The sequence below is a fragment of the Pleurodeles waltl genome, chromosome 4_2, assembly GCF_031143425.1.
Source record: "Pleurodeles waltl isolate 20211129_DDA chromosome 4_2, aPleWal1.hap1.20221129, whole genome shotgun sequence".
NCBI lineage: Eukaryota > Metazoa > Chordata > Amphibia > Caudata > Salamandridae > Pleurodeles > Pleurodeles waltl.
Genome location: NC_090443.1, coordinates 640,375,485 through 640,399,427, shown reverse-complemented (window position 1 = coordinate 640,399,427; position 23,943 = coordinate 640,375,485). Strand labels below are relative to the sequence as shown.

General features: G+C 41.6%; 1 protein-coding gene across 6 annotated transcripts in view; it reads left to right on the top strand.

Annotated features, from left to right (window-relative positions):
- ADGRL2 (adhesion G protein-coupled receptor L2) overlaps positions 1 to 23,943 on the top strand; it is a 228,396-nt gene that overhangs the window by 182,840 nt on the left and 21,613 nt on the right. For all 6 annotated transcript variants that reach the window (XM_069232209.1, XM_069232207.1, XM_069232208.1 and 3 more), the window contains 7 exons: positions 1,594 to 1,777; positions 2,592 to 2,714; positions 3,160 to 3,365; positions 9,762 to 9,935; positions 15,661 to 15,870; positions 16,563 to 16,783; positions 19,347 to 19,413. In XM_069232209.1, coding sequence (XP_069088310.1) covers positions 1,594 to 1,777; positions 2,592 to 2,714; positions 3,160 to 3,365; positions 9,762 to 9,935; positions 15,661 to 15,870; positions 16,563 to 16,783; positions 19,347 to 19,413 — 1,185 coding nt within the window. The remainder of the gene's footprint in view (positions 1 to 1,593; positions 1,778 to 2,591; positions 2,715 to 3,159; positions 3,366 to 9,761; positions 9,936 to 15,660; positions 15,871 to 16,562; positions 16,784 to 19,346; positions 19,414 to 23,943) is intronic.

Below are 23,943 nucleotides of genomic sequence, written 5' to 3'. Positions count from 1 at the left end.
GCACAATCAAAGCCAGTTATGCAACATGGAACAGCAGCATCAGTGAAGATTCCCACTATCAACATGGGAAAGGCATCCATCTTAGATCATCTGCACGGGTTAAAACAACTGCAGACGTTTTACTTTCACGGTTCCTGGGCTTAAGGTTAATTTCTGGGGCTTCCTATGTGTAAAACAATAGGACATCCGTTGCCAAGCTAGCGCTTTATGAAAACAAAGTCTGAAAAGAATGACACATTAGCAGGAAATCTAAACATTTTCTGCACAGTCAGGAAGCTAGCCCTTACAGGTGTCACTTAGGCTAATCAAAGTGAATACAATGACATTCATTTATGCAAAATAAGGCCTGTATAACATTTACAATATTAAAATCATAATTAAACTATCAGTGTTCATGTTACAGTAGATTTAAAACAAAATAACACTTGATAATACATTGCTTTAAGTATGGTGCAGAACTGCAATTTCGAGTTTTACGTATAACATTTAAAAGATTACTTTTATGAAAATCATTGTCGTTTTAGTGCAGACTATTAATTAACATCATGAAGAATTACTTAGAATTGAATACATTGATTGAACATAAAGTTAAAAAGCTATACCACCACACTTTAGTTCTCTACTGCACAGTGAAGGCACATTAATATAGGCTTTCAATGCATTACTTTACAATGAATCTATTAGTACTTCAATTATCAAAATGCATAGATTGTCACATATAGCTGATCACTGTAATGTCGGGGGTAGCAATAACATTTATGCTACATCACTAGTGAAGGAAATAAATATACAAGAAAGAAACTCCACGCTGTCTGCAGTTGTTACCTTCAGATTCCATCAACTGAATTGATGATGTTGATTGAAATAGTGAGACCAACTTATTGACGTCACAGTCACCCTTAAGACGACATACTCGACTTGATTATTCACACTGCAAATGAGCCATATCTACTCAGATCACTCTGTGCAACTAATCACAACTTTATCTTCTGTCCATGGACAAATAAGTACATCACTAGGTATGAGGGTAGATTAATAAACATGTCCTTGTCACTTCACAGATTATGGTTTATTTACCCTTTTGACCTTTTGTATAGTGTAGTATATAGCAGTTGAGTCGGCGCGTAGCAGTTCTGGTGCAGTTATCTCTTCCAGAAGTTATTCCAGCTCTGTTAAATGTAAAGTACATTTTCCAGACCGTTTATTTTAAGAGGGTCATTGGTTCGATGTTGTGGAAGATTGAGGCAGCAGACTTTGATCCAGTGACATACAAACCATGCTGTTCAGTGGTGTAGTTGATGTTCTGAATGATGGGTTAAGGTTTATAGTTTTAATTGCTGACACATAATATGCTAGGTACAAGATCGTTGGCTGATGTAATTAACGTGTTATAGCTTTTACTTTGAGTATCGGAATGAAATATGCTATAAAGAAATTCTTGGGCACCTTTTTTCTGGAAAAAAATGTGTTGAAGTTGTACAGAAGAATCACAGTACTGTAAATTGTGACTATTGTGATTGCTTTTTTAACTATTACTGAATGCGATGGTCACTAAAAGCAGTCTGGTCTCATGATACTTTTCGATGTATGCAGGCAATTGTTGACACCGTTGACAACCTGTTGAGGCCTGAAGCTCTGGAATGTTGGAAAGACATGAATTCTTCCGAACAAGCACACGCGGCCACAATGTTACTTGATACATTAGAGGAGGGGGCCTTTGTCTTGGCCGACAATCTTGCAGAACCTACTAGAGTGTCAATGCCCACCGACAATATTGGTGAGTGAATATTTCTAATGTGTTTTGATGAGCATTTAAATACTGCCAGCTAGGATAACACATTCCTTTTGCTTGTGTACATGTGAACGTGCTACCTTAATGAATTTTGTATTTATGAATTTCAATTGATTTATTTTTGACAACAGAGAACTTATTTTTACTGTGCAGAATTGAAATGTATGTTAAAGAGGAACACTGTTTTCTTTAGTTTGATAATGTACTTCCAACATCCTAAAGGGGATGCATATTTGGAGCCTTTCCTTATGTTTGTTTTAAAATCAATAAAATATATCACTCTAAAACGATGCACGTTTTTTTAAATGTACATTTTACAGACACATGGCAGTAAATCGGGCATAAAAATACCACTAATTGTGCATCCTTATTGAACTGTTGCAAATTTCCATACCTGATGTAATAAGATGTTGAACATTTTAGAGGGGGGATGCTCTCAGTTACTTTAAAGTAATTCTGATAAATATGTGTAAATGATGTTTAAAGTCTTACTATCTAGAGTCTCTTAATGTAAGATTGGGGTTGTTTTTTTATTTGTTTTTTTGAGGTCATTCTTAAAACAGAATTTAATAGATTCGAAACTTAGTGGCCAGTGCATTATTTATTTTAAGCTTAGGGTTAACTTAAATTATTGTCTCTTTTGACTTTGCTTAACTCGTGTACACACCATTGATGTTAAACAGGCCCGAATCTGCGGTCAGTTGAATCGCACTCTCCAGATGATTTATTGCCATTATAATCGCTTGTCACAAAGTGCTTGGGCAGTGATTACTTAATTCCTCTGCATTTATCTATCCAGTTCTGGAGGTTGCAGTACTGAGTACAGAAGGCCAGGTGCAAGACTTGCAGTTTCCTCAGGGCAATAAAGGAGGCAACTTGATCCAGCTCTCTGCAAACACTGTCAAACAAAATAGCAGAAATGGTACGTACCTGTCCTGAACAATCTTCAGTAATTTGGCTTGAAATATTTTCATTCAGTTAAGAAATGTATACGATTTAGAAGTCCTTCGTTCTGTCTATAAGGACAATAGCAGGATCAGTTTTTTGTTTTTTTTCAGGGAAGCAGCGAGTGAGGAGCTTGTGGGGGGAGGATGGGCGGTTAGGAGAGGAGTTCGAGGATGTGTCTTTGTTGGTTGAATATAAGCAATCCCTTGTTGATGTGCCCAGTGCTTTAAATGGGCCGGTACTGTCCGGTACTGAGTACCGGCACTTTTTTATTTTGAGAGGGAGAGTACCGGCACTTCTCAGAAACCAGCAGGTACTCTGGTACAGAGTACCTGCACTTCTATTTTTCCATTTAAAGCACTGGATGTGCCGCATTACTAGCCGATATTCTTGCAACTAAGTAATCTGATGTTTCATTGCAGGACTTGTGAAGCTGGTGTTCATCTTATACAAAAATTTGGGTCGTTTCCTTAGCACTGAAAATGCCACCATAAAAATCAGCGGAGATTTGCTTGGTCGCAACAGCACAATTGAGGTGAACTCGCACGTCATCGCTGCCTCCATCAACAAGGAGTCTAGTCGTGTGTTTCTAACGGACCCGGTGTACTTTACCCTGCAACACATTGATGTGAGTAAAGCTAAGGTCACAAAACTAGCAAGGAAGGAAAGTCAAGCAAAAAATACATTTACATTTGAATTTAAAATGCTAGACTGTGTCAGATTCAGTTGTATTTAAGTAATTGAACATAAAATTAAATGAGGCTGGTTCAGGGATTATTTGAAAGTAAGTGTATTCTTAATGAAAGCTAATGCTCTAATCAACATGGAAATGTAAATGAGGCTAATTTGTTTCCAAGTGGAAATTAACTCTTACTTTAACAGCAGGATAGAAAAGTATCAACTTGTGATTACTATGTGCATACTAGCAAGTTTAAATGCCAGTTAGCGTTTAACTTTGAGTCACTTGTGTGTTCTGAAGCACATTTAGATAATTGGGTGAAAATGCTGCTTGTGCGACAAAGTTCTGTCAGCCTTGTGACCGGTAAACCAAATGCTGACTACTTGACATTCTTGTATACGGTATGCTTCCTGAGCTGGGGCATCCCACAGAGAAGCTCCCTAGACAGATAAACTACTTGCCGAGAATGGCATAGAGAATACTCAAATCTATTCCTTTCTTCCTACTGTGTTTGGTTGGAATTGCAGAGACCCTTCATTTTCACAAATATTTTGTGCTGGCATTTATTCTCAAATACCATTTGTCTTGACTGCTGATGTCATGTAAATATTGGAAATAAGAATACTTCATACTTGTCATTTTTTCATGTTGAATATTGGTAATATTCATTAGAATTGTGAATACCCAACTTATTGATTGGTAAATCTTGTACCGACTTTATAAAATCACACTTAATTCCAAAGATTTGGTGTGTGTGTTTAAGGTGGTATGGCCTTATACGCCCATGTAAATACTGAGCTGAATTCAGGACATTGAAGTTATTGAGTTAAAATTCCAGAGTACAGTATTCTCTATATCTGATAGAGACTTCTAGTTGCAGATTCCTTACTTTAGAATTTTCCCCCAGGCATCAGACTGGATCTGGAGATTTTTTCTTCGAGCAATACCCGTGGGCGTCGGTTAGCTCCGTGGGCGTCGTTGTCATCGTAATGACATCAAGAGTAGAACATAGATGCCGCCTCAGCGCAGTGACGTCCGTTCTTTTCTTTCCGCACTACACGCTGATCCGGAGAATGCTACCCTTGTCTCATTTTGACTGACTTAGACCGTTTTGTTGAGTTTTTTTTGGTGAGTTTTTGGCATGTCAAGATGTCCCCAAAGACCGGTTTCAAGCCGTGCGAGGACTGTCACCGCATGATGTCAGTGATGGATCTGCATCGGGTCTGTTTGTGGTGCTTTGAGCTTGACCACGACCCGAAGACATGCTTCGAGTGCCCGGCCATGCACCTGAAGGCCTTGAGGGAGTGATCCCTCAAGCTCATGGCGGCCCGGCACTCGACTCTGCGTAGGTCCTGGTCTCGCTCGAGTTGAAGGTCTTGAGACCGCTCACAGAGCCACCACCATTCTTCTTCCTCCAGGTCTTTGGGCACAGGTAAGAAGAAGAAGTCTAAGTCTAAGTCGAAGCAGTTTAGTCACCCTTTGACTTCGACCCGTTGCTCGGCTGATGCTATGTGGAAAGAATGTCGGCGCTCAACGCCTCAGTCTTTGCAGCCTGCTTCTGGGTCCGCTCCTCCCCTCCCCAAATTTCCGGAAGGAGTTTTATGAGGCTATGCACTTCATTTTTGGGCAGACCGACCCTGATACAGTGCCTTCGGCCCAAGGGGTTCGTTCAGGGGCCTTCGGATTCCGCACCAGCGGCTTTGGCTCCAGCCACTGAGGCCCCCTCTGGATCCACTCGCGGATCCGCACCGATGCCGGTCGTACCTATGAGACCTTCCCTGGCGCCGGTTCAATTGTTGACGCTCCCAACATCAATGGTGCCCACCATTGACGTTGACCCTGTCCTCATCCCTGATAACTGAGTCAGAACGGCATCTGCCAATGCCGTCTCTAGCTTCGATGGGGCCTACTCACCCCAAGTCGGATTTGGACCCTTTTTGTTATGAGTACGAATTCAGGGAAGGATTGGAGGGGTCCCTGGACCCTTGTGAATACCAGGAAGTCCCTGAATTGGACTGGGCATAGGGGTTGGGTGAGGCCAGTGCCCTGGACACTTCTCCAGACGCTGGCATGCTGTCTCATACTGTGGCTACAGCGGAGGGAGCAACTTATTCTATGGTGGCTAGTAGGGCAGCTGAGGTCCTTGGCCTTGAGCTGCCTACTGTTGAGGACAGGTCAAATCTCCTGACGGAGGTGCTCTGCGCCCCTTCTGCCGTTCAATGAAGCCCTCACCAATGCCCTCTTGGGTACTTGGTCCAAGCCCACCACAGGGGCTCCCGTGAGCAGGACTATTGCACGCCGCCATCGGCCCACCCCAAATGACCCTACATTCCTGTCCCAACACCCCACGCCAGAATCTTGTCATCCAGGCTTCCTCTTCCTTGGGCTCATCCCCTTCCACTCCCACAGATAGGAATCAAAAAGGCTGGCCCAATTTGGGAAGAAGATGTTTTCTTCCTCCAGTCTCGCGCTGTGGTCCGTGAACACCACATGCCTTTCGGGCCGCTATACCCGCTCTTTGTGGGATACGGTTGCGCAGGTTCTGCCGCAGATACCGGAGAATGCCCATGCTATCGTCTCCCAAGCTGTCACTGATGGGAGAGATGCAACAAAGTTCACAATCCAACGTTTGCTGGCCACGACTGACTCTCTAGGCAGATCGGTTGCAACAACGGTGGTCTTGAGGCACCACGCCTGGTTGCTTACTTCTGGTTTCTTGGGAAATGTCCAACTGTCTCTTATGGACATGCCCTTTGATGGCTCTTGTCTCTTTGGAGACGAGGCAGACTCTGCCTTGGAGAGTTCAAGGACTCCTGGGCTACGGCTTGGTCCCTTGGCCTTACCTCTGCCCCTAGCCCCCAACAGTTCACCTTCCACTCCTTTCATGGCCATGGAAGGGGCTCCCTGTTGCATCCCCAACCCAGCCACTGTGCCACCTATGGTGTTCAGCCACTGCGTGGCCGGGGACACGGAATTCCTCGAGGGTGTGGGACAGGTAACCAGAGGTCTTCCCAGTCCAATCCCTGCCTCAGCCTCCAAACCCTCCTAGTCTCTCCCCTCGCTCTGATCCAGTTGGTGGCAGGATTCACCATCACCTGCCCCATTGGGAATCCATCACTACGGACAGGTGGGTTTTGCAGATAGTTCGAAATGGCTATTCCCTCCTCTTCGAATCTGCCCCACCAGCTATGCCTCCATCAGTCAGCCTTCTTCCAGAGGATCATTTGGCACTTCTCCGCCAGGAAGTCGCAGCTATCTTGGCCAAGTGAGCCATATAGAAGGTCCCGGTGCCAGAAGTAGGTTGTGGTTGTTATTCCTGCTACTTTCTGGTGCCGAAAAAGGACAATGGCTTGCGTCCTGTCCTAGACCTTCGGGACCTCAATTACTTCCTTAAGAAGGATAAATTCAAAATGCTCACCCTGTCTGCCTTAGACCCAGGAGGCTGGATGGTAGCGTTGGACTTGCAGGATGTTTATATTCCACATTCCCATCCTGCCTGCCCACAGACTTTACCTGTGATTCGTGGTAGGTCACGAGCACTTTCAGTTTACCGTGCTCCTCTTCGGCCTTAGCAGCACCCCTCAGGTGTTCACAAAAGTGATGGCGGTGGTTTCAGCTCATCTGTGCCGGTTATGGGTTTCAGTCTTCCCCTACCTCGACGACTGGCTGTCGAAGGAGGACTTACCCCAGAAAGTCCTCTCCCAACTTCAGACTACGGCGAACCTCCTGCACGTGCTGGGGTTCACTATCAACGTGCCGAAGTCACACCTGACTACCTCTCAGATGCTCCCTTTTATCTGGGCTGTTCTGGACACAGTGCAGTTTCAGGCTTATCCTACTGAAAAGCTAATCCAAGATATTCAGGCTATGATTCCGATCTTTCAGCCTCTGCTTTGGGTTTTGGTGAGACTGACTGAGGCTGCTGGGCCTCATGGCCTCCTGCATCCTGCTAGTGAGACATGCCAGATGGCAAATGCGGGTTCTGTAGTGGGACTTGAAGTTCCACTGGGCGCAGCATAAGGGAAATCTGTTCGACATGGTCCAGATCTGAGGGGACTGCAAAAAACCTGCAGTGGTGGCTTTCGAATCCGCGTTGGGTCCACGGCAGATCCCTCTCCCTTCCCCAGCCATATTTATCCATAGTGACCGATGAGTCACTTCTGGGGTGTGGAGCGGCCACATGGGAGAGGCGGATTTCAGATGCCTCTGGAGCTCCGGGCAATCAGGCTTGCGTTGAAAGCATTTCATCCCTCTCTCAAAGGGAAAGTAGTGCAAGTGTTCACCGACAACACTGCCGCCATGTGGTACTGCAACAAACAGTTCAAAGTAGGGTCCTGGACCCTTTGTCAGGAGGCACTATGCATTACCCTGGTATTCCACGTGCTCTCTGAATGCCAGAGCAGACAAACTCAGCAGTCGATCACGAATCGCGTCTCCATCCGGCCGTGGCACAAGGTCTCTTTCAGCAGTGGGGAGAGCCTTGGTTGGATCTGTTTGCCACCACAGAGAACGCGCAGTGTCAGCTGTTTTGCGTGTTGTAGTTTAGAAGGCGGCACTTGCTCAGAGACGTTTTTCATCTCGATTGCAACTCCGGTCTCCTTTATGACTTGCCGCCTCTACCACTTCTGCCCAGAGTTCTCAAGAAGATCAGGAACAACCGGGCCCAAGTTATCTTGGTGGCTCTGGGCTGGGCATGGAGGGTATGGTATCTAGAGCTATTGAGCATGGCCACCAGTCCTCCACTCAGACTGCCTCTTTGGGCGGGTCTTCTGTTGCAGCAACAGGGGACGGTTCTCCACCTGAACCTGTCCAGTCTTCACCTTCATGCCTGGAGATTGAGCGGCGGTAGTTGACTATTTTTGACCTTGATGTTATCTTGGCAGCCAGGAGTCCCTCCACCAAAACGGTATACGCCTGTCTTTGGCATAAATCTGTGGCGTGGTGTAGCAACTAATCTGTTGATACCCTCTCTGATCCTCTTTCTGAGGTTCTTTTGTTCATTCTTTCTTTAGCCCAGGAGGGCTCTGCTTTGGGGAACCTTAAAGGCTATTTATCAGCTATTTCGACCTTTCTTAGGTTACCTGATCAGCCCTCACTCTTTAAGTCTTCTATTGTCAATCGATTTCCTTAAATGTCTCACCCATTTATTTCCTCACTCCATTTATCATACCTCACTGGGACCTGAATCTTGTCTTTACTTACTTAATGTGTACTCCCTTTGAGCCTACTTTTTACGCACCCCTACATCCTTCCCATGAGGAGGAGAGGCTCCACAGTCTGGACCCAAAAAGAGCATTGGTGCTCTATCTAAATCGTACTAAAGGTTTCTGGGTGGACGATCAACTCTATGTTGGATATGTGGGTGCGAAGAAAGGGAAGGTGGTGCAAAAACGTACCATCTCTCGATGGGTACTTCTTTGCATCAAGATGTGCTACGCTTTGGCCAACAAGCATCCCCCTGAGGGCTTGCGCACTCATTCCACCAGAGCAACTGCTGCTTCAACTGCGTTAGCACGCAGAGTTCATGTCCTGGATATCTGTCAGGTAGCTACGTGGGCATCCCTGCACACATTTTCTAAACATTACTGCCTTGACATCAGGTCCGTCGGGACAGCTTCTTTGGTCGTTTGGTCCTGCAGGACTTTCTAGTGTGTAATTGGTTTACAGCCCACTGCATTGCTTGTGTATTTATTTTAAGGTAAGGAATCTGCAACTAGAAGTCTCCATCAGATGTACAAGTTACTTACCTTTGGTAACAAAATATCTGGTAGAGACATATTCTAATTGCAGATTCCTTACTGACCCTCCTATCCTCCCCACTTGCAAACTGATTTCTAGGGACTCTGGCGCACCATTCTCAGTGTTCTTAGCAGCTCTGCGCTTTTGTGTGGAAAGTCGTTAAAGGAATGATGTCACTGCGCTGAGGTGTCGTCGGTGTCATCACGGCGACTGACGCCCGCAAAGTCAACCGACGCCACCTACTGATGCGCAAGGGTATTGCTCAAAGAAAAAATCTCTGGATCCAGTCTGATGCCTGGGGGAAAATTCTAAGGTTAAGGAATCTGCAACTAGAATATGTCTCTACCAGATATTTTGTTACCGAAGGTAAATAACTTGTACATTGGGACTGATCTTTTATGATATGAAAAGAAAACATTTCTTATATCTAAATGGTAAGTGGAATGTTCAAATAAGTAAGCCAAAATCGCACACAATTTTCTAAACAAAATTCAGTATATATTAGTATTTTGTGAAACAGTTTAGGAGTTCCATTCAGACTGTTTCAACATTGTTATATCGGTTTGGTTGGGGAAAAATGAGTTATTGTGCCACTTTGTTTTCCAGACTGTCAACTATTTCAATGCAAACTGCTCATTTTGGAACTATTCTGAAAGGACTATGGTGGGATACTGGTCCACTCAAGGCTGCAAACTCGTTGACACCAATAAAACACATACAACTTGTGCATGTAGTCACCTAACCAACTTTGCAATCCTCATGGCCCGTAGAGAAATTGTGGTAAGTGTGCTAGCATTTCTTCAATGTTTACATTTGGACCTTGGATTTATCATCATGAGGTACCTTGTGTAAAGTAACAACTTTTAAATTAATGAAAAATTAAGTAATGAGTGAAATTACAAACTTTTCTTTGAATTTTATGTTGCCTTTGTGTTAAACGTTTGCAGGATTGTGTTGAAGAATGGTGTAGCATTTTGCCTTAATAAATGGGTTTGGCGTCGCATTGTTGCCCCTGAGCTTAATGAGCTAAAGTTGCTTCCATAAATTGAGTAAATGGTAAAACAATGAGCTACCTTTTACAGTGGATGTATTTATGAATATATTTATTCTTACAGGAAAAGCCTGCTTGAGAGCACAGCTAGAGGGCCCAAGTGGCATGTTTGTATTGTTCCTGCACCTAGGAGTATTGAAAAATGAGTTCCGGTCTTAGTGTTGCTTTCTCGTGGGCAGTGGATTATTCCTTCTTTTTGACTGGAGAATACAAGGCATTATTGCCTCCTGAGTTTCTTCCATTCAGTGTTAATAGGAACTTGCAGCCCCTTTTGATGAAGCTAAAAGTGTTCATTTCTGTGATCGGTCTCAGCAGTCAGAGTGCACAACTAGGTTTGCACATTAACCCCTTTCATTTGTTTCCTCGGTGTACTTAAAACTGCTTTGGGTCTCATTGCTGATTTTCTTACACTGGAGGAACGGGAATTCCTTGGCTTCTTTGCTTGGTTCCATTTTAGCGTCCAATAAAATAAAGATTACTTTCAGAGCTTTTTTTATACATTCCCTCAAGTAGGAGTCTATAGTGGTATATTAGTGTCCAGTTAGTTCCAATGTATGCATTGTATGCAAAGGTATCTTTGTCTTGGGCACGACCTGCTTCACCTTCCTCAGAATCACCCATACGATCAGTACAATTTTTTGTTGTTGTGGCATGGCCGGACTTCCTCTGCAGACTCCTCCAACCGATGTAGTGCTTTACTTCTCCCAGTCCATCCATGCTATGCCACATACAACAGTGGATTCAGATCATTTCCAAAGATATCTGCAGAGCCTGAGTTGTGTTACCTATTGCAGATTTGCAATAAGCTGATCCACCTCAGCAACAAGTTACTTCACATGAGCTTTTTTTGATATGAAGGTGTTTTACATTCTAATGAAATACGTCTCAGTTAGGGATAGAGTTCCTACCCCACAGCAACAACAAGACGACAATCTTCTACTTAAAGAATCTGGGTGCATTCATGTCTATTTTCTAGTCTGAGACTTTTGTGTGTGTACCACAGCATACAACTGTGATCCTGAGAGTGAAATATGTTGAGAGAAGCAAATTGCGAAGACTTCATCAGGACTCCAGAAGAAGTATCTAATCCCTCTTTTCACCATCAGTTATATGGGGGAAGTCTTCAGTTTGTTTTGAAGTGAAATAACCTTTTTCTTAGTTGGGGTGCCATTCACATCTACAGGTCTTTGACCTTCCGAGGTGCACAGAGGTTCTGATACAACTACAAAAATTATTTAATGCTGCTAGCCGGTGTTTAGTTGCACTAGTTCTGGTTATTAGTTTTATAACAGTTGTGTGAAAAGGAGCCTAAATCTTCCATGTGAGGTTGTCCTGTTATAGTAGAATGAGTAGATTCTCCAATCGTCCTTAGAAATGTAAATGAATGGTTCTGTTCCACTTTCTGCACTAAGGTTATCTATCAGATGTTGCGAGTAGGTGTTCTACATAACTTCCCCAGAATTTGCAACAAAAGGGAACATGGGCATTGTTTCAGTATTGGGTTTTTAAGAAGAAAATCAACCCCTGTGTAGTTTGCTATGCTTTTCTTCACAATCCTGGTCTGGCAATAACTGCTGATCAGAATAAGTCTTGTAACCTTTGGTTATGTGTGACTGGAGACCTAATGACCAGAATTGGGGAACATTTTAACATGTTTTTGCCATCCTTGAGAACACCATTTTTGAACTCATGTCTTCTAGATGTATTAGTTTAAGGCAAACCACCCACGTGATTTTTTAGATGTATTCCCTCTTTCGGAGATGTTAGTCACACAAACCTTTGTTCCAGACTTTGTAATAGATTGCAGTTTCAATTTAACACTTCCTCATTTTTTCAAGGCAGTCTTCAGTTGAGAACAACTGTATCAGTCTTCTTGGTGACTCAGTGTCTTTTCTGCAAGCAAAACAATTTAGATCATAAAAACAAAAACGTTCCTTAAGAGTCATAACAATTATCTCTAGTTACTCAGGTTAACCAACGTCTTCACCAAATAACCCCATTTTAGCGTCACTACTTTGTATACCATTTTTAAAAAGGAGGGGGATAGTAGCTGTCGGTTTACTGCACAAACTCTTTCAGCCAAATGAGTGCCTCCTTTTGGGTGGATATAGCAATGTCAAATAAGTATAAGCTAAAACTGTAATGCAGTTCTGTTTTATACTGATTACAATTTACCAGTAAAATATTGTGACATAGTTTGTTACTCAGCAGAGCAGTCAAGTAATCGAAGGGTTGGATCAGGTCTCTTCTATAAACTACTCCAAATACAGGGAGTGCAGAATTATTAGGCAAATGAGTATTTTGACCACATCATCCTCTTTATGCATGTTGTCTTACTCCAAGCTGTATAGGCTCGAAAGCCTACTACCAATTAAGCAAATTAGGTGATGTGCATCTCTGTAATGAGAAGGGGTGTGGTCTAATGACATCAACACCCTATATCAGGTGTGCATAATTATTAGGCAACTTCCTTTCCTTTGGCAAAATGGGTCAAAAGAAGGACTTGACAGGCTCAGAAAAGTCAAAAATAGTGAGATATCTTGCAGAGGGATGCAGCACTCTTAAAATTGCAAAGCTTCTGAAGCGTGATCATCGAACAATCAAGCGTTTCATTCAAAATAGTCAACAGGGTCACAAGAAGCGTGTGGAAAAACCAAGGCACAAAATAACTGCCCATGAACTGAGAAAAGTCAAGCGTGCAGCTGCCACGATGCCACTTGCCACCAGTTTGGCCATATTTCAGAGCTGCAACATCACTGGAGTGCCCAAAAGCACAAGGTGTGCAATACTCAGAGACATGGCCAAGGTAAGAAAGGCTGAAAGACGACCACCACTGAACAAGACACACAAGGTGAAACATCAAGACTGGGCCAATAAATATCTCCAGACTGATTTTTCTAAGGTTTTATGGACTGATGAAATGAGAGTGAGTCTTGATGGGCCAGATGGATGGGCCCGTGGCTGGATTGGTAAAGGGCAGAGAGCTCCAGTCCGACTCAGACGCCAGCAAGGTGGAGGTGGAGTACTGGTTTGGGCTGGTATCATCAAAGATGAGCTTGTGGGGCCTTTTCGGGTTGAGGATGGAGTCAAGCTCAACTCCCAGTCCTACTGCCAGTTCCTGGAAGACACCTTCTTCAAGCAGTGGTACAGGAAGAAGTCTGCATCCTTCAAGAAAAACATGATTTTCATGCAGGACAATGCTCCATCACACGCGTCCAAGTACTCCACAGCGTGGCTGGCAAGAAAGGGTATAAAAGAAGGAAATCTAATGACATGGCCTCCTTGTTCACCTGATCTGAACCCCATTGAGAACCTGTGGTCCATCATCAAATGTGAGATTTACAAGGAGGGAAAACAGTACACCTCTCTGAACAGTGTCTGGGAGGCTGTGGTTGCTGCTGCACGCAATGTTGATGGTGAACAGATCAAAACACTGACCGAATCCATGGATGGCAGGCTTTTGAGTGTCCTTGCAAAGAAAGGTGGCTATATTGGTCACTGATTTGTTTTGTTTTTGAATGTCAGAAATGTATATTTGTGAATGTTGAGATGTTATATTGGTTTCACTGGTAATAATAAATAATTGAAATGGGTATATATTTTTTTTTGTTAAGTTGCCTAATAATTATGCACAGTAATAGTCACCTGCACACACAGATATCCCCCTAACATAGCTAAAACTAAAAACAAACTAAAAACTACTTCCAAAAATATTCAGCTTTGATATTAATGAGTTTTTTGGGTTCATTGAGAACATGGGTGTTGTTCAATAATAAAATTAATCCTCAAAAATACAACTTGCCTAATAATTCTGCACTCCCTGTAGTGAGCATATTTTTAATATATTAAATTAGCATACAGGTATAGGTCAAACATTTACTGCACTTTGACTGTGGCGACTGATGTGGGCCTAGAAATGGACTCAAAGCGTGCATTGTTAAAGATTATGATGGGCTGGGACAGCAACTGGACGGGTAAAACAACTAGCAGCATCTGGCTAGAATATTGTCTAACTTGCCCGCACATGGAGGGGTCCAGCAGCTCCCACCACGACAGAATGGACCAGACCCACAGACTTCTGTGCAGCAGCAGAATAGAGAATCTACCTGGGGAGCAGTTGCCCTCAGAAGGTTGCTAAAATATGGGACCCTAGTGGACGCTGTCCTAGCCAACCCCTCTATTCTCTGTGTTCTCCAATACTACGTGAGGGATTTGATGGCCCCTGGCTGAGCAGTTGTTAAAGGTGCATTATGCTCACCAGATAAGCTGTTCAATGTTGGTGCACGAGACCTATTATCTCAAATGTTTGCACTGTTTTCTTGCAGTATAATGAAAAAAAGGAAACTCAGTAAAAAGATTTATAAAAAAAAAAAAATGTAAGCACACTGCCTTTGTGATGGCCAGTATCTAAAAAGCAAAAGACAAGACAGGGGGTCAGGACAGGCAGCTAATCTAGTGAGATTAGTTCCAAACAAGGGACATAGTGACATAATTTCATATTAACTGACAAACACAACTTGATAAAATCTAAATTTGAATTGGGACACAAAGTATCTGCCTATTTTTTTCCTTTATGAGGTCCTTCATGAACCTCCTGTAAAATCTGTGTATCATTAGTATACAGTTGACAGTGACAGCCATGGACTTCGGTAATCCTCATGAGGAGAACTTGTAGATGTTAAAAGAGCAGTAATAAGCCGCCTTGGAGTACACCTCATCCCAAAGAATTTACATTCGTCCCAACATTATCTAAAAAAAGAATGTGTTGATAAGGTTAGGAACAAATCTAGTAGAATGCCAGACTACTTGCTTCTAATTCATGCACCATCTGGTTGAGGAGCAACCTGTGGTCATCTATGTCAAAAGCAGGCGATCGATCCAACAGTTTGTGCATTAGAATGAGCACTATGCCTTGTTTCATGCAGTTATTTCCTAATAAATACTGCATTTTCTCTACACCATAAGGATCTTAAACTGTAGTGGAAATTAGAAAGTAAATAGTTGTGTAACTGGGTACTGGCCACTGATTCAGTTTTCTTTATGAAAGGCAGTGTATAATTTGGTCAGTAATTTATTGTATCTTTTGAGTCAAGACCTTGTTTCTTGAGAGGAAATTCGCACAGTACACATTAAAATGTCAGGGTATATGCCTCTCTTCAAGTAGGTAGAGAAATTTTAAATTGATGAGCTCTTTAAGGAAAGAAGTCAGCATAGTATCGTCCATAGATCCAGAAGGCACTGTTAACTGTGTCCATAGTAGGAGCTTTTATAAGTATCTGTTCTTTACTCGAAGCACTTGCGCAACATTACTTTGCACATCTGATATCATTGAATGTTTTGCTAATCATTCCGCTGAAAAGTAAAACAATGTATTTTCATTTTGCAAGTCGTAAATTACTTTAATTACTTTTCCCAGTTTCTGCTAAAAAATAATAGTATTTTGCTTTTTTCTAGTATAAAAGCCAGGTCCACGAGTTACTTCTCACGGTCATCACATGGGTCGGAATTGTCATCTCCCTTGTGTGTATGATCATCTGTATCTTCACGTTCTGCTTCTTTCGCGGCCTGCAGAGTGACCGCAACACCATCCACAAGAACCTCTGCATCAATCTGTTCATCGCGGAGTTCATTTTCTTAATAGGCATCGATAAAGTTGACTACAAGGTAAGAGACCCTGTTTTACATATTGATCTTTATATCCACTTAAAAGTGTCTGCTGTTAATGCCTAGAAATTAGGACAGTGGAGAAATTTTAAGGTCAGATAAATAAGGAATAAATAGTAAAGCGCCTTAATAAATAATATTGTCAATTTCGCATTAATCCAAGTGTTGCGTTTATCAAAATAATTGTGAAGCATCTTGCTATAGGTTTACATGTGACGTTTGTAGTCGGAGCTATTTTATATACTACTGTATAATCTGTGACTAATTTCTTTAAAATATTTCACAAAGAAATATAGCATGATATAATGAAATACACACTGATAGCTTTTCCACTTGAACGTTTCTTATGCCGATTAATATCACATGAAATCTCCTGAAGGTCTGTTCAGGAGGAATATTTGTTTCTGAAATAAGATCACAGATTCATTTCTTCTTAATCTTCTGAGACTGTTTTTCATTGTGGATGGAAGGTGATCTAATAAAGTTTTTAGTGACCGTTTTGTTTTCTTACAGAATGAAATTTCAAGCATTTTTACTGCTAAGTCTCATTTACCATTGAACTGCAGAATTAATACATTTCATTTGCATCGAATCGTTCGTTTCGGTTTGTTTGTGTGGTTGTCCGTCCTTTGCATTTTCTAGATTTCGTCTGTAGAGGCTGTTTTCATGGTGAATTGTTTTTTTGCTTCCAGGTTGCGTGTCCCATATTTGCGGGTCTTCTGCACTTCTTCTTCCTTGCAGCCTTTGCCTGGATGTGCCTGGAAGGAGTCCAGCTCTACCTCATGCTAGTTGAGGTATTTGAAAGTGAATATTCCAGAAAGAAGTACTACTATGTTGCTGGTTACCTCTTCCCTGCCACCGTAGTTGGCGTTTCTGCAGCAGTTGACTACAAGAGCTATGGAACAGAGAAAGCGTGAGTAATTGCTAACGACCTGAGTGTTTTCAAGTGAATAATTTTGTTACAGCCTGTTTGACGTCGGATGGTTGCTAGGAGAATAAAATCATGTCTGAAAGCTTTATTGGTACTAGAGGAGATATGCTGAGCACTCAAACATTTCGCTAGCGACTAAGTTTAGCAGATGAGCATTCTGGTGCGTAGGATTGTAAACCAGAATGATCTTTAAATAAAAATAGATCGGAATTTAGAAAAGGAACACAAGTAATAGTTTTGTGTTGCTGCTTAACAGTACTTATGCCGCATAGTTGCCATATTAGCTTTGAACTCTCAGGTACCACTACCAGCCCCTTAACCGTTCCTTAAAGAACCTCCAATCAAAAACCAGAACAGCATCCATTATTTTTCCTTTCTCTGTTGAATATCTTAAGTTGCAAAATGCTAATAAAAAGTAGTACTAGGACAAAACATACATAAAGCAGGTAAAGCGTAAAGCATGCTTAAGTTGTGAAAGGGAGTTATTTTTATATCACAGTGATTGCAGTCTACAAGCAATTCTTCAAACAGCGCATATGAATTAGCAGGTTCTGCTCTGAATGAACTACTTCTCGGCTGCCAGTCTTGAAGTAGTGCTCATGTAGCTGTCCAGCCACCACACTCAGTAGCAGATACTCTTGTATTGTATCCCATCTGCGCCATTCACGTTTCATTTTCCTTTTTTGTGTAAAGTAGTTAATTATAGAAAGTGACAGCTGTCAGATCTGGACCTGTGTCTTAGGCTTTGCTTGCTGGAGGCAGGAATGTGTTTTGCTTTTGTTTCCTTTGTCGTTTGATAATTAATTTTACCACAGGAAGCTGCTGTTGACCATGCAAGCTGTGTTTGATTTGGTTGATGATGAAAGACAAATAAAAGGTATTCAGGAGGGATCCAATATATATGAAAGCAGAACAAGACATGATGAGCTTTTCATCATTGTACTCTAATATCGCGTTTTATTTTTCCTATTTCACACAGTCCCAGATGAATTATTTTATTAATAACGCACCATCTTTCAACGAATGACATTATATAGTCTGTTCTACTGGGACGAACACTTTGTGTATGATCTAAGAATAAGTTATCTTGTTCATTATATTAGAAAATGGCCCCAATAGTTATTAATCGAATCTGCAAAGGGCAAACATATTTTTACTTGATATTTTTTAAACTTAGTGTCTGGATTTAAAAAGGAAAAACAAGTAAACTATATATATTTTACACATTAGCTTCATTTGGTTAACAAATAATAAAATCTTGTGTTAGGACAGTGGTCATTAGAGGGTTAAAATAAACGTCACCTAATTGCTACGTTTGGTTGTCATGGATTAAAATTCGAGCTAATCGAGAAACATGGACTGTTTCTAAAAATCCTGGTCGTGGTGGCCTCAGTATGTTAATAGTTTACTCTTTGAGGGCATTTTTAAGATTGACAGGACGTTAAGAAACCGAAAATGAGACTCCTCACTTGGGTTTTTCATAGGACCACTGTCGCCCCAGTTGTACCATCCTACATTTTACCTGCTGCTGGACTCGTACCTCATGATCCATGTCAAAGATCCAGAATTTGCTGTCCATGTTTCTTCTTTTGTCTAATATACATAGAACTTGGCATGGTTTTTTACCTTGTCAATTTTGGAAAATATGTGGAAGAGTGCAATTGTCGTGGTATGGGCTTCTTGCATGGCATAAAACTTAATGTTGTCATCTCAAACAGTTAAAAAATAATAATGCAATAATAGTTGACCTCTTCAGTCAGAAGAGTATGAAAAGCACACTGTGATCCCTCATGAAATCCGGTGTTAGAAGTACCATTTAGATGAGGCATCCTATTTGAATTTGTCAGTGTAATACAAATAGAGAAATAAATAAACTCATTTTCCTGCAGCTCTAACAAAATGTGGAGGATGACATGCATACATCTGGCTACATGTGTGGACGCTATCCTTTCAGAAACTTAAGCGGTGCCCCAGTGTCAAATTTTCAGAACTCAGTTTTAATGGCCCAGACCTTTTCCCAAGTCTTCAGTTTATAAGTGCATCCATGACAATCTGAATGTCCTGTCTTGTGTGGGTGGAAAAATGTAAGGTGTTATGTTTAAGGTTCCGGCATGTTTGCTCTAATAAACCAAAGGGAGGCACTCCATCACCCTTTCTGGGCATACATAGCTAATGAACTTTAGGCACCCTACTCTTGTCACTCATTGTCCCTCTTTTGAAACTAGACCACGAGAGCAGTAACACTGACTGACACTCCGGTATTAGGCCTGCTTGTGCTCATGACCGAAAGAACAATGTGACTAATATTACTTATGTCACACTGATATGCATATTGTTCTCTCCACAGAATGGACTTTTATCAAGTTGTGATCTTCTACCATGGTCACATACGTACAAATACACTGTATTAAGTTATTTACCTTTTTTAACTGCAAACTGAAGAGCTATTTGGTTGAGAATGGATATATTGTAAAGACGAGCTGCATAGCAAGATCTTGGTTTGACTTATTCTGATAGTACTTTCTTTTTCTGCTTCTTACCACAGTTGCTGGCTTCGAATAGATAACTATTTCATTTGGAGTTTCATTGGACCGGTTTCCCTTATTATTCTGGTAAGAATCTTATATGTGCATAAAAGTCAAATCATTACAAGGAAATAACTGTGTAGTTGCATATATCAAATGTACTGCTTCGTGGAAGTGTGTGTGTGTTTAGTACAAGGAAAACGCAATTTGCCTAGTGCATTTTATTTTTTAAAGAACTAGTGTGATTTATTAAGACCAAAAGGAGATGCAGCCTTATGCAGTAGACGTTCTGCACCTTCCAACTTTCAAACATGACATTTATTAAAAGAGAATTCCCTATTGACTGACGTTTAAACAGACTAATAAATAAATTATTAAAGGATGGACAGTGTTTCTGCATAAATTGCATAATCATCAATGAAGTAAATAGTTGCACATATGCCTGGCTGCGAAACCTTTGTGTAAGAATGTATTCTGCATGAACTGGCATGCTTAAAGTAATGTAATCACCTGGTTCATCTCATGGGTACGTTAAGGCATCTCTATGAAAATACTGTAAGGCATTGAACAGGTATATAATTACCTGCACAAGGTAGTATTGGCAATTAGAACCTTGCACTGCACACAATTCCTTTTTACATTTCAGCTGCTGGATTGGGAGGCACCTGCACATACAAATTAAATCAGTGTTGACTATCAGTGTAGTAAGATCAGGTAATCTAGAGCACTGGAAAATAATCCAAAAAGCAATCCCACATGAGCTGCGGCGAGCCGTACAATGCAGACCATAGTATGCAGTCACATCCTTGCCAGAGAACTGCACCTATACTTGCAGTAGCTTGGAACAGGTACTCTTAAGTCTGAAAGTAGACTGTGATATGGAGCCTTATTTAATTGTAGTCAGAAAAGAGTGAAGTCTAATATTTCATCAAGCGTACAGGCCACCAAGATGGTGACATTTCACACGAGACACAGTAGAAGAGATTATGATTCAAAGTGACTGCCGACCTTGTCCTCCTTAAATAACATTCTGAAAAACTACCCATTTGCAAGCATTGGCTTTTTATTATGCAGCACAGCAGGTGACAGAGATGAGTATTGTAATACTTGCGTTCTCCAGATTTATTCAAATGTGTCGATGCTCTGGAGCCGCTGGTAAAAATTTGACAGCATCAGAGAGCAGGCAGTGTCATTTACCTTCAGATCTCCGTGCCTCTGTTTGTATTGCAGTCCAGTTGGTTAACCAAGCTATCGGTGTGTACATTTGACTGTCCAAGGATACCTAGCTAAGCAGTCAAGGCTTAGTTCAGGAGATATATATATATATTTTTTTTAATTATTGATGTTGTAGCACTTAATAAATCATATGCATAATAATTTAACCAATATGGGCACACAACATCGAAAATAAATCTTTAGGCTGAGTAGTGGCCAATATACCAAGAAGGAAAGATATCATAAAATATGACAGCATAAATGCAAATACAGATAAAGAGAAGAGAACTCAAGAGATTACAGAGGTGCCTGATTCTACGCCTCACGAGAATAGGTTGACCCAGACATTATTTAAACACGTTCGAGCTTTCTTGACTTCGTCTTTAAGAACAGCAGCCTCAAGTTTGTAAATCTGCCAAAACAGTGAGCACCATTCCGAAACCGTAGGAGGAATAGGTTCTATCCAGCTCTGGCAATGCATAAACTGGCTTCAGTGGTCGCAGTTGATACCACCAAGGTTTATCTGGGGTTATCATGTTTGTAAGTCAGCCTTTTATCCTTAACGGGTCGCTCAATGTGATAATCCTGATGAAAAGATAATTGTAGTACACCAAACCAAAAGGTTTTAAGTGCAGGGCATTCTCCAAACTCATGAAAGATGTGTCCTGCATGTGGGTCACATTTATTTAGAACAATAAGTCTTATGGGTCGAGCTGTTTCTAGACTATTGAAATATTCTGTCTGGGGTATAGTACAGCATACACAGTATTTGAAATTGCTGCAATTTAGACTGACTGAGGAGACAGACCAGTTTATAACATCAAAAGCAGTCGTGATTTCATTACCTGAAATACCCTGACAAACCTTAACACCCCATTTAGCAGCCAGAGCAGGTCTATCATCCGCTCTACCAAAGGTCAAGATTCGATGCGGAGCTTTAATTGAGGGCTTGACATCTAGGTTGAAAAAGTAAGTCGGGGTATCCTCATCCTTGTACCCAGCCATAAATCTGGGTTATGTAGAAAGAAATCACGGATTGGTAAATATTTTAAAAAAGGACTGCTGGGTGCAAATTTCCCCCCAAATTCAAAAAGCGTCCTGAATGCTTTTAAACCTTACCCACTTGAAATAGTTCAGATCAGAACATCAGCTCAGAGCAAACTTAAAATTCGTCCCTAAGGCCATTTTATACCCCTGAACGTAGCTGTCCAGCTCATGGTGGATTCTTCATTTGAGAGCCAAAAGTGGCCCAAAAATATAGCTTAAAGTCCGGGAGAGACTGGACCACCTTGGCCTGGTGGGAGTTTTAAAAGGCTAATCGCCCTTCTGGCCCTACCACACCCCCAGATGAAGCTGCCAAATGCTCCATCGAGATGCCTAAAAAAGTGATGCACAACCGTAATGGGATTGCTCAGAAATTTTGGTAAATCATTAATTTTAACAATATTAAATTCTCCAAAAGTACTAATTGGAAGGTGTTCCAAGACCACATCTTCGCAATTACTTACTCTGAGGGATTCATAATTCATTTAAACAATATGACCTGCATTGCGTAAAGCTTAACCCTAAGGCATGTGGCAATAGTGACAATCCCCTGGACTGGATGGTCAGATTCAAAAATCAAAATAGCTTGCATTTTAGACAGGTAGGGCTTCTCGCCAGGAAAAAAACAGAACCTCTCTGCCTCAGTTGTAATTTGTCCTATTGCCAACACGGGATAAATAGAATAGATAGCAAAATCGTGAGCCTATGCGCTTATTTCAGTTGAACACTATTAAAAATTGCAGGAGGGATCCACCGATTTCTACTGAGATGTTGTAAATAGGGTTTGATATAAAGTGCAAATGAAAAAGGGGAGAGCGGGCAGCCTTGGCAGGTGCCTCAATACTGAATAAGGAACAAATCAATCATCTAACATCCAAATCTAGTGTAAATGTCGGCTTTCGATAAAGGGACCTAACCATAGCCATGATCCACTACCAATACCATATGCAGACAGGGCAGACCAGAGAAATGGCCACAACACTCAAGCTTTCTGGGCATCTAGCAAAATCATACTGAGCCAAATACTGATGTTCCTAACCACATAAAAAATGGCTGTATTAGTGTGACTGGTAGTATCCCGGCCGGGAACAAAACCACGCTGTTGTAGCAGGACTAAATACTGGATCAGAGGAGCCAGACGGACTGCCAACATTTTGGCAACATTTTTAGCATCAGAATTGATTGAGATTAGCCGGTATGGCCCTCTCTCCTCTGACGGTTTCTCTTTTGTGAGAAATACAATGATATTAATAAGATTCCAAGAGGCCGAAATTTCAGATCGATTCTCAATACTTAATAGAAAGTTTGAGAAAAGAGTAAATAAAACATCACTAACGTCTTGTAAAATTCCAGGACAATGGCATCCTCCCTGGAAGCCTTACCGGCTGGCAATACCTTAGTAGCCTCTTCAATTTCCTGAGTTCATATATCCTTCTCTAGCTTCACATTCTAGGATGGACGAAGGCAGGGGAGACGCGCTCCGAATATAGCCATTAATACTAGATTGTACCACAGGTGGTGAATGAACATAATTGTCCTTAAAGAACTTTGTAAACTCCGTGACTATGGCAGAATTCCATGGTGGGAGAGTACCATCATTGCCCGTAACGCTGATTAATTTCTTATTTCTCCCTTCTGTTATTTGGTGGCAAGAACCCGCCCAATATTCTCCCCGTACTCCAATTGAAGAGACCTCTGGTTTAAATACTTAGCTGCAATATTTACCCACAGCCGTCGATCCAGCTTGTAGCAAAGATCCACTAAGGTTGAATAAATAAAGGACTCCTACTGATCTCTATCCTTAATCGCTTGGGATTGCGGGTATTAAACCTCTCGAAGTTGGGTAAGGCATCAAACGGCCTCCTCCTTCTGCGATCATTCAGTTTTCCGAATATGCTGAAATGTAATACCGCATACAAAAGCCTTCATTGTATCCCAGACTGTGTGAGGTGTCGTAGAGTTGGTATTAACTAAGATAAATTCCTTAAGAGAATCATTCATCCTGTCAATCTACCCCATATTGATCCGTGAATAATGTCTGTGGTGCAGGAGAAAGGTCTAAGCAGGAGTCTTAAGATACAGAGTATGCCAGAGTTTAACTAAACCATGAACCCGAGCCAAGTCCCAAAGGGCGGCTCTAGTTTTAACCATAAGAGCACAGGCTTCTGAGTTAGTAGTATTTTCTGCATAAATCATGACACAATTGAAATCCCCAAGGAGAATTCTATCCCCCAGTTCAGAAAATACACTACTAATACGGTTGGAACTGTCCTTTGAAACCAATTGGTCTTCATTTCCGTAGAGTAAGTACAGGGAAGCCTTTGTGGTGCGTAATGGGGTGACGCTACAATTCAAATG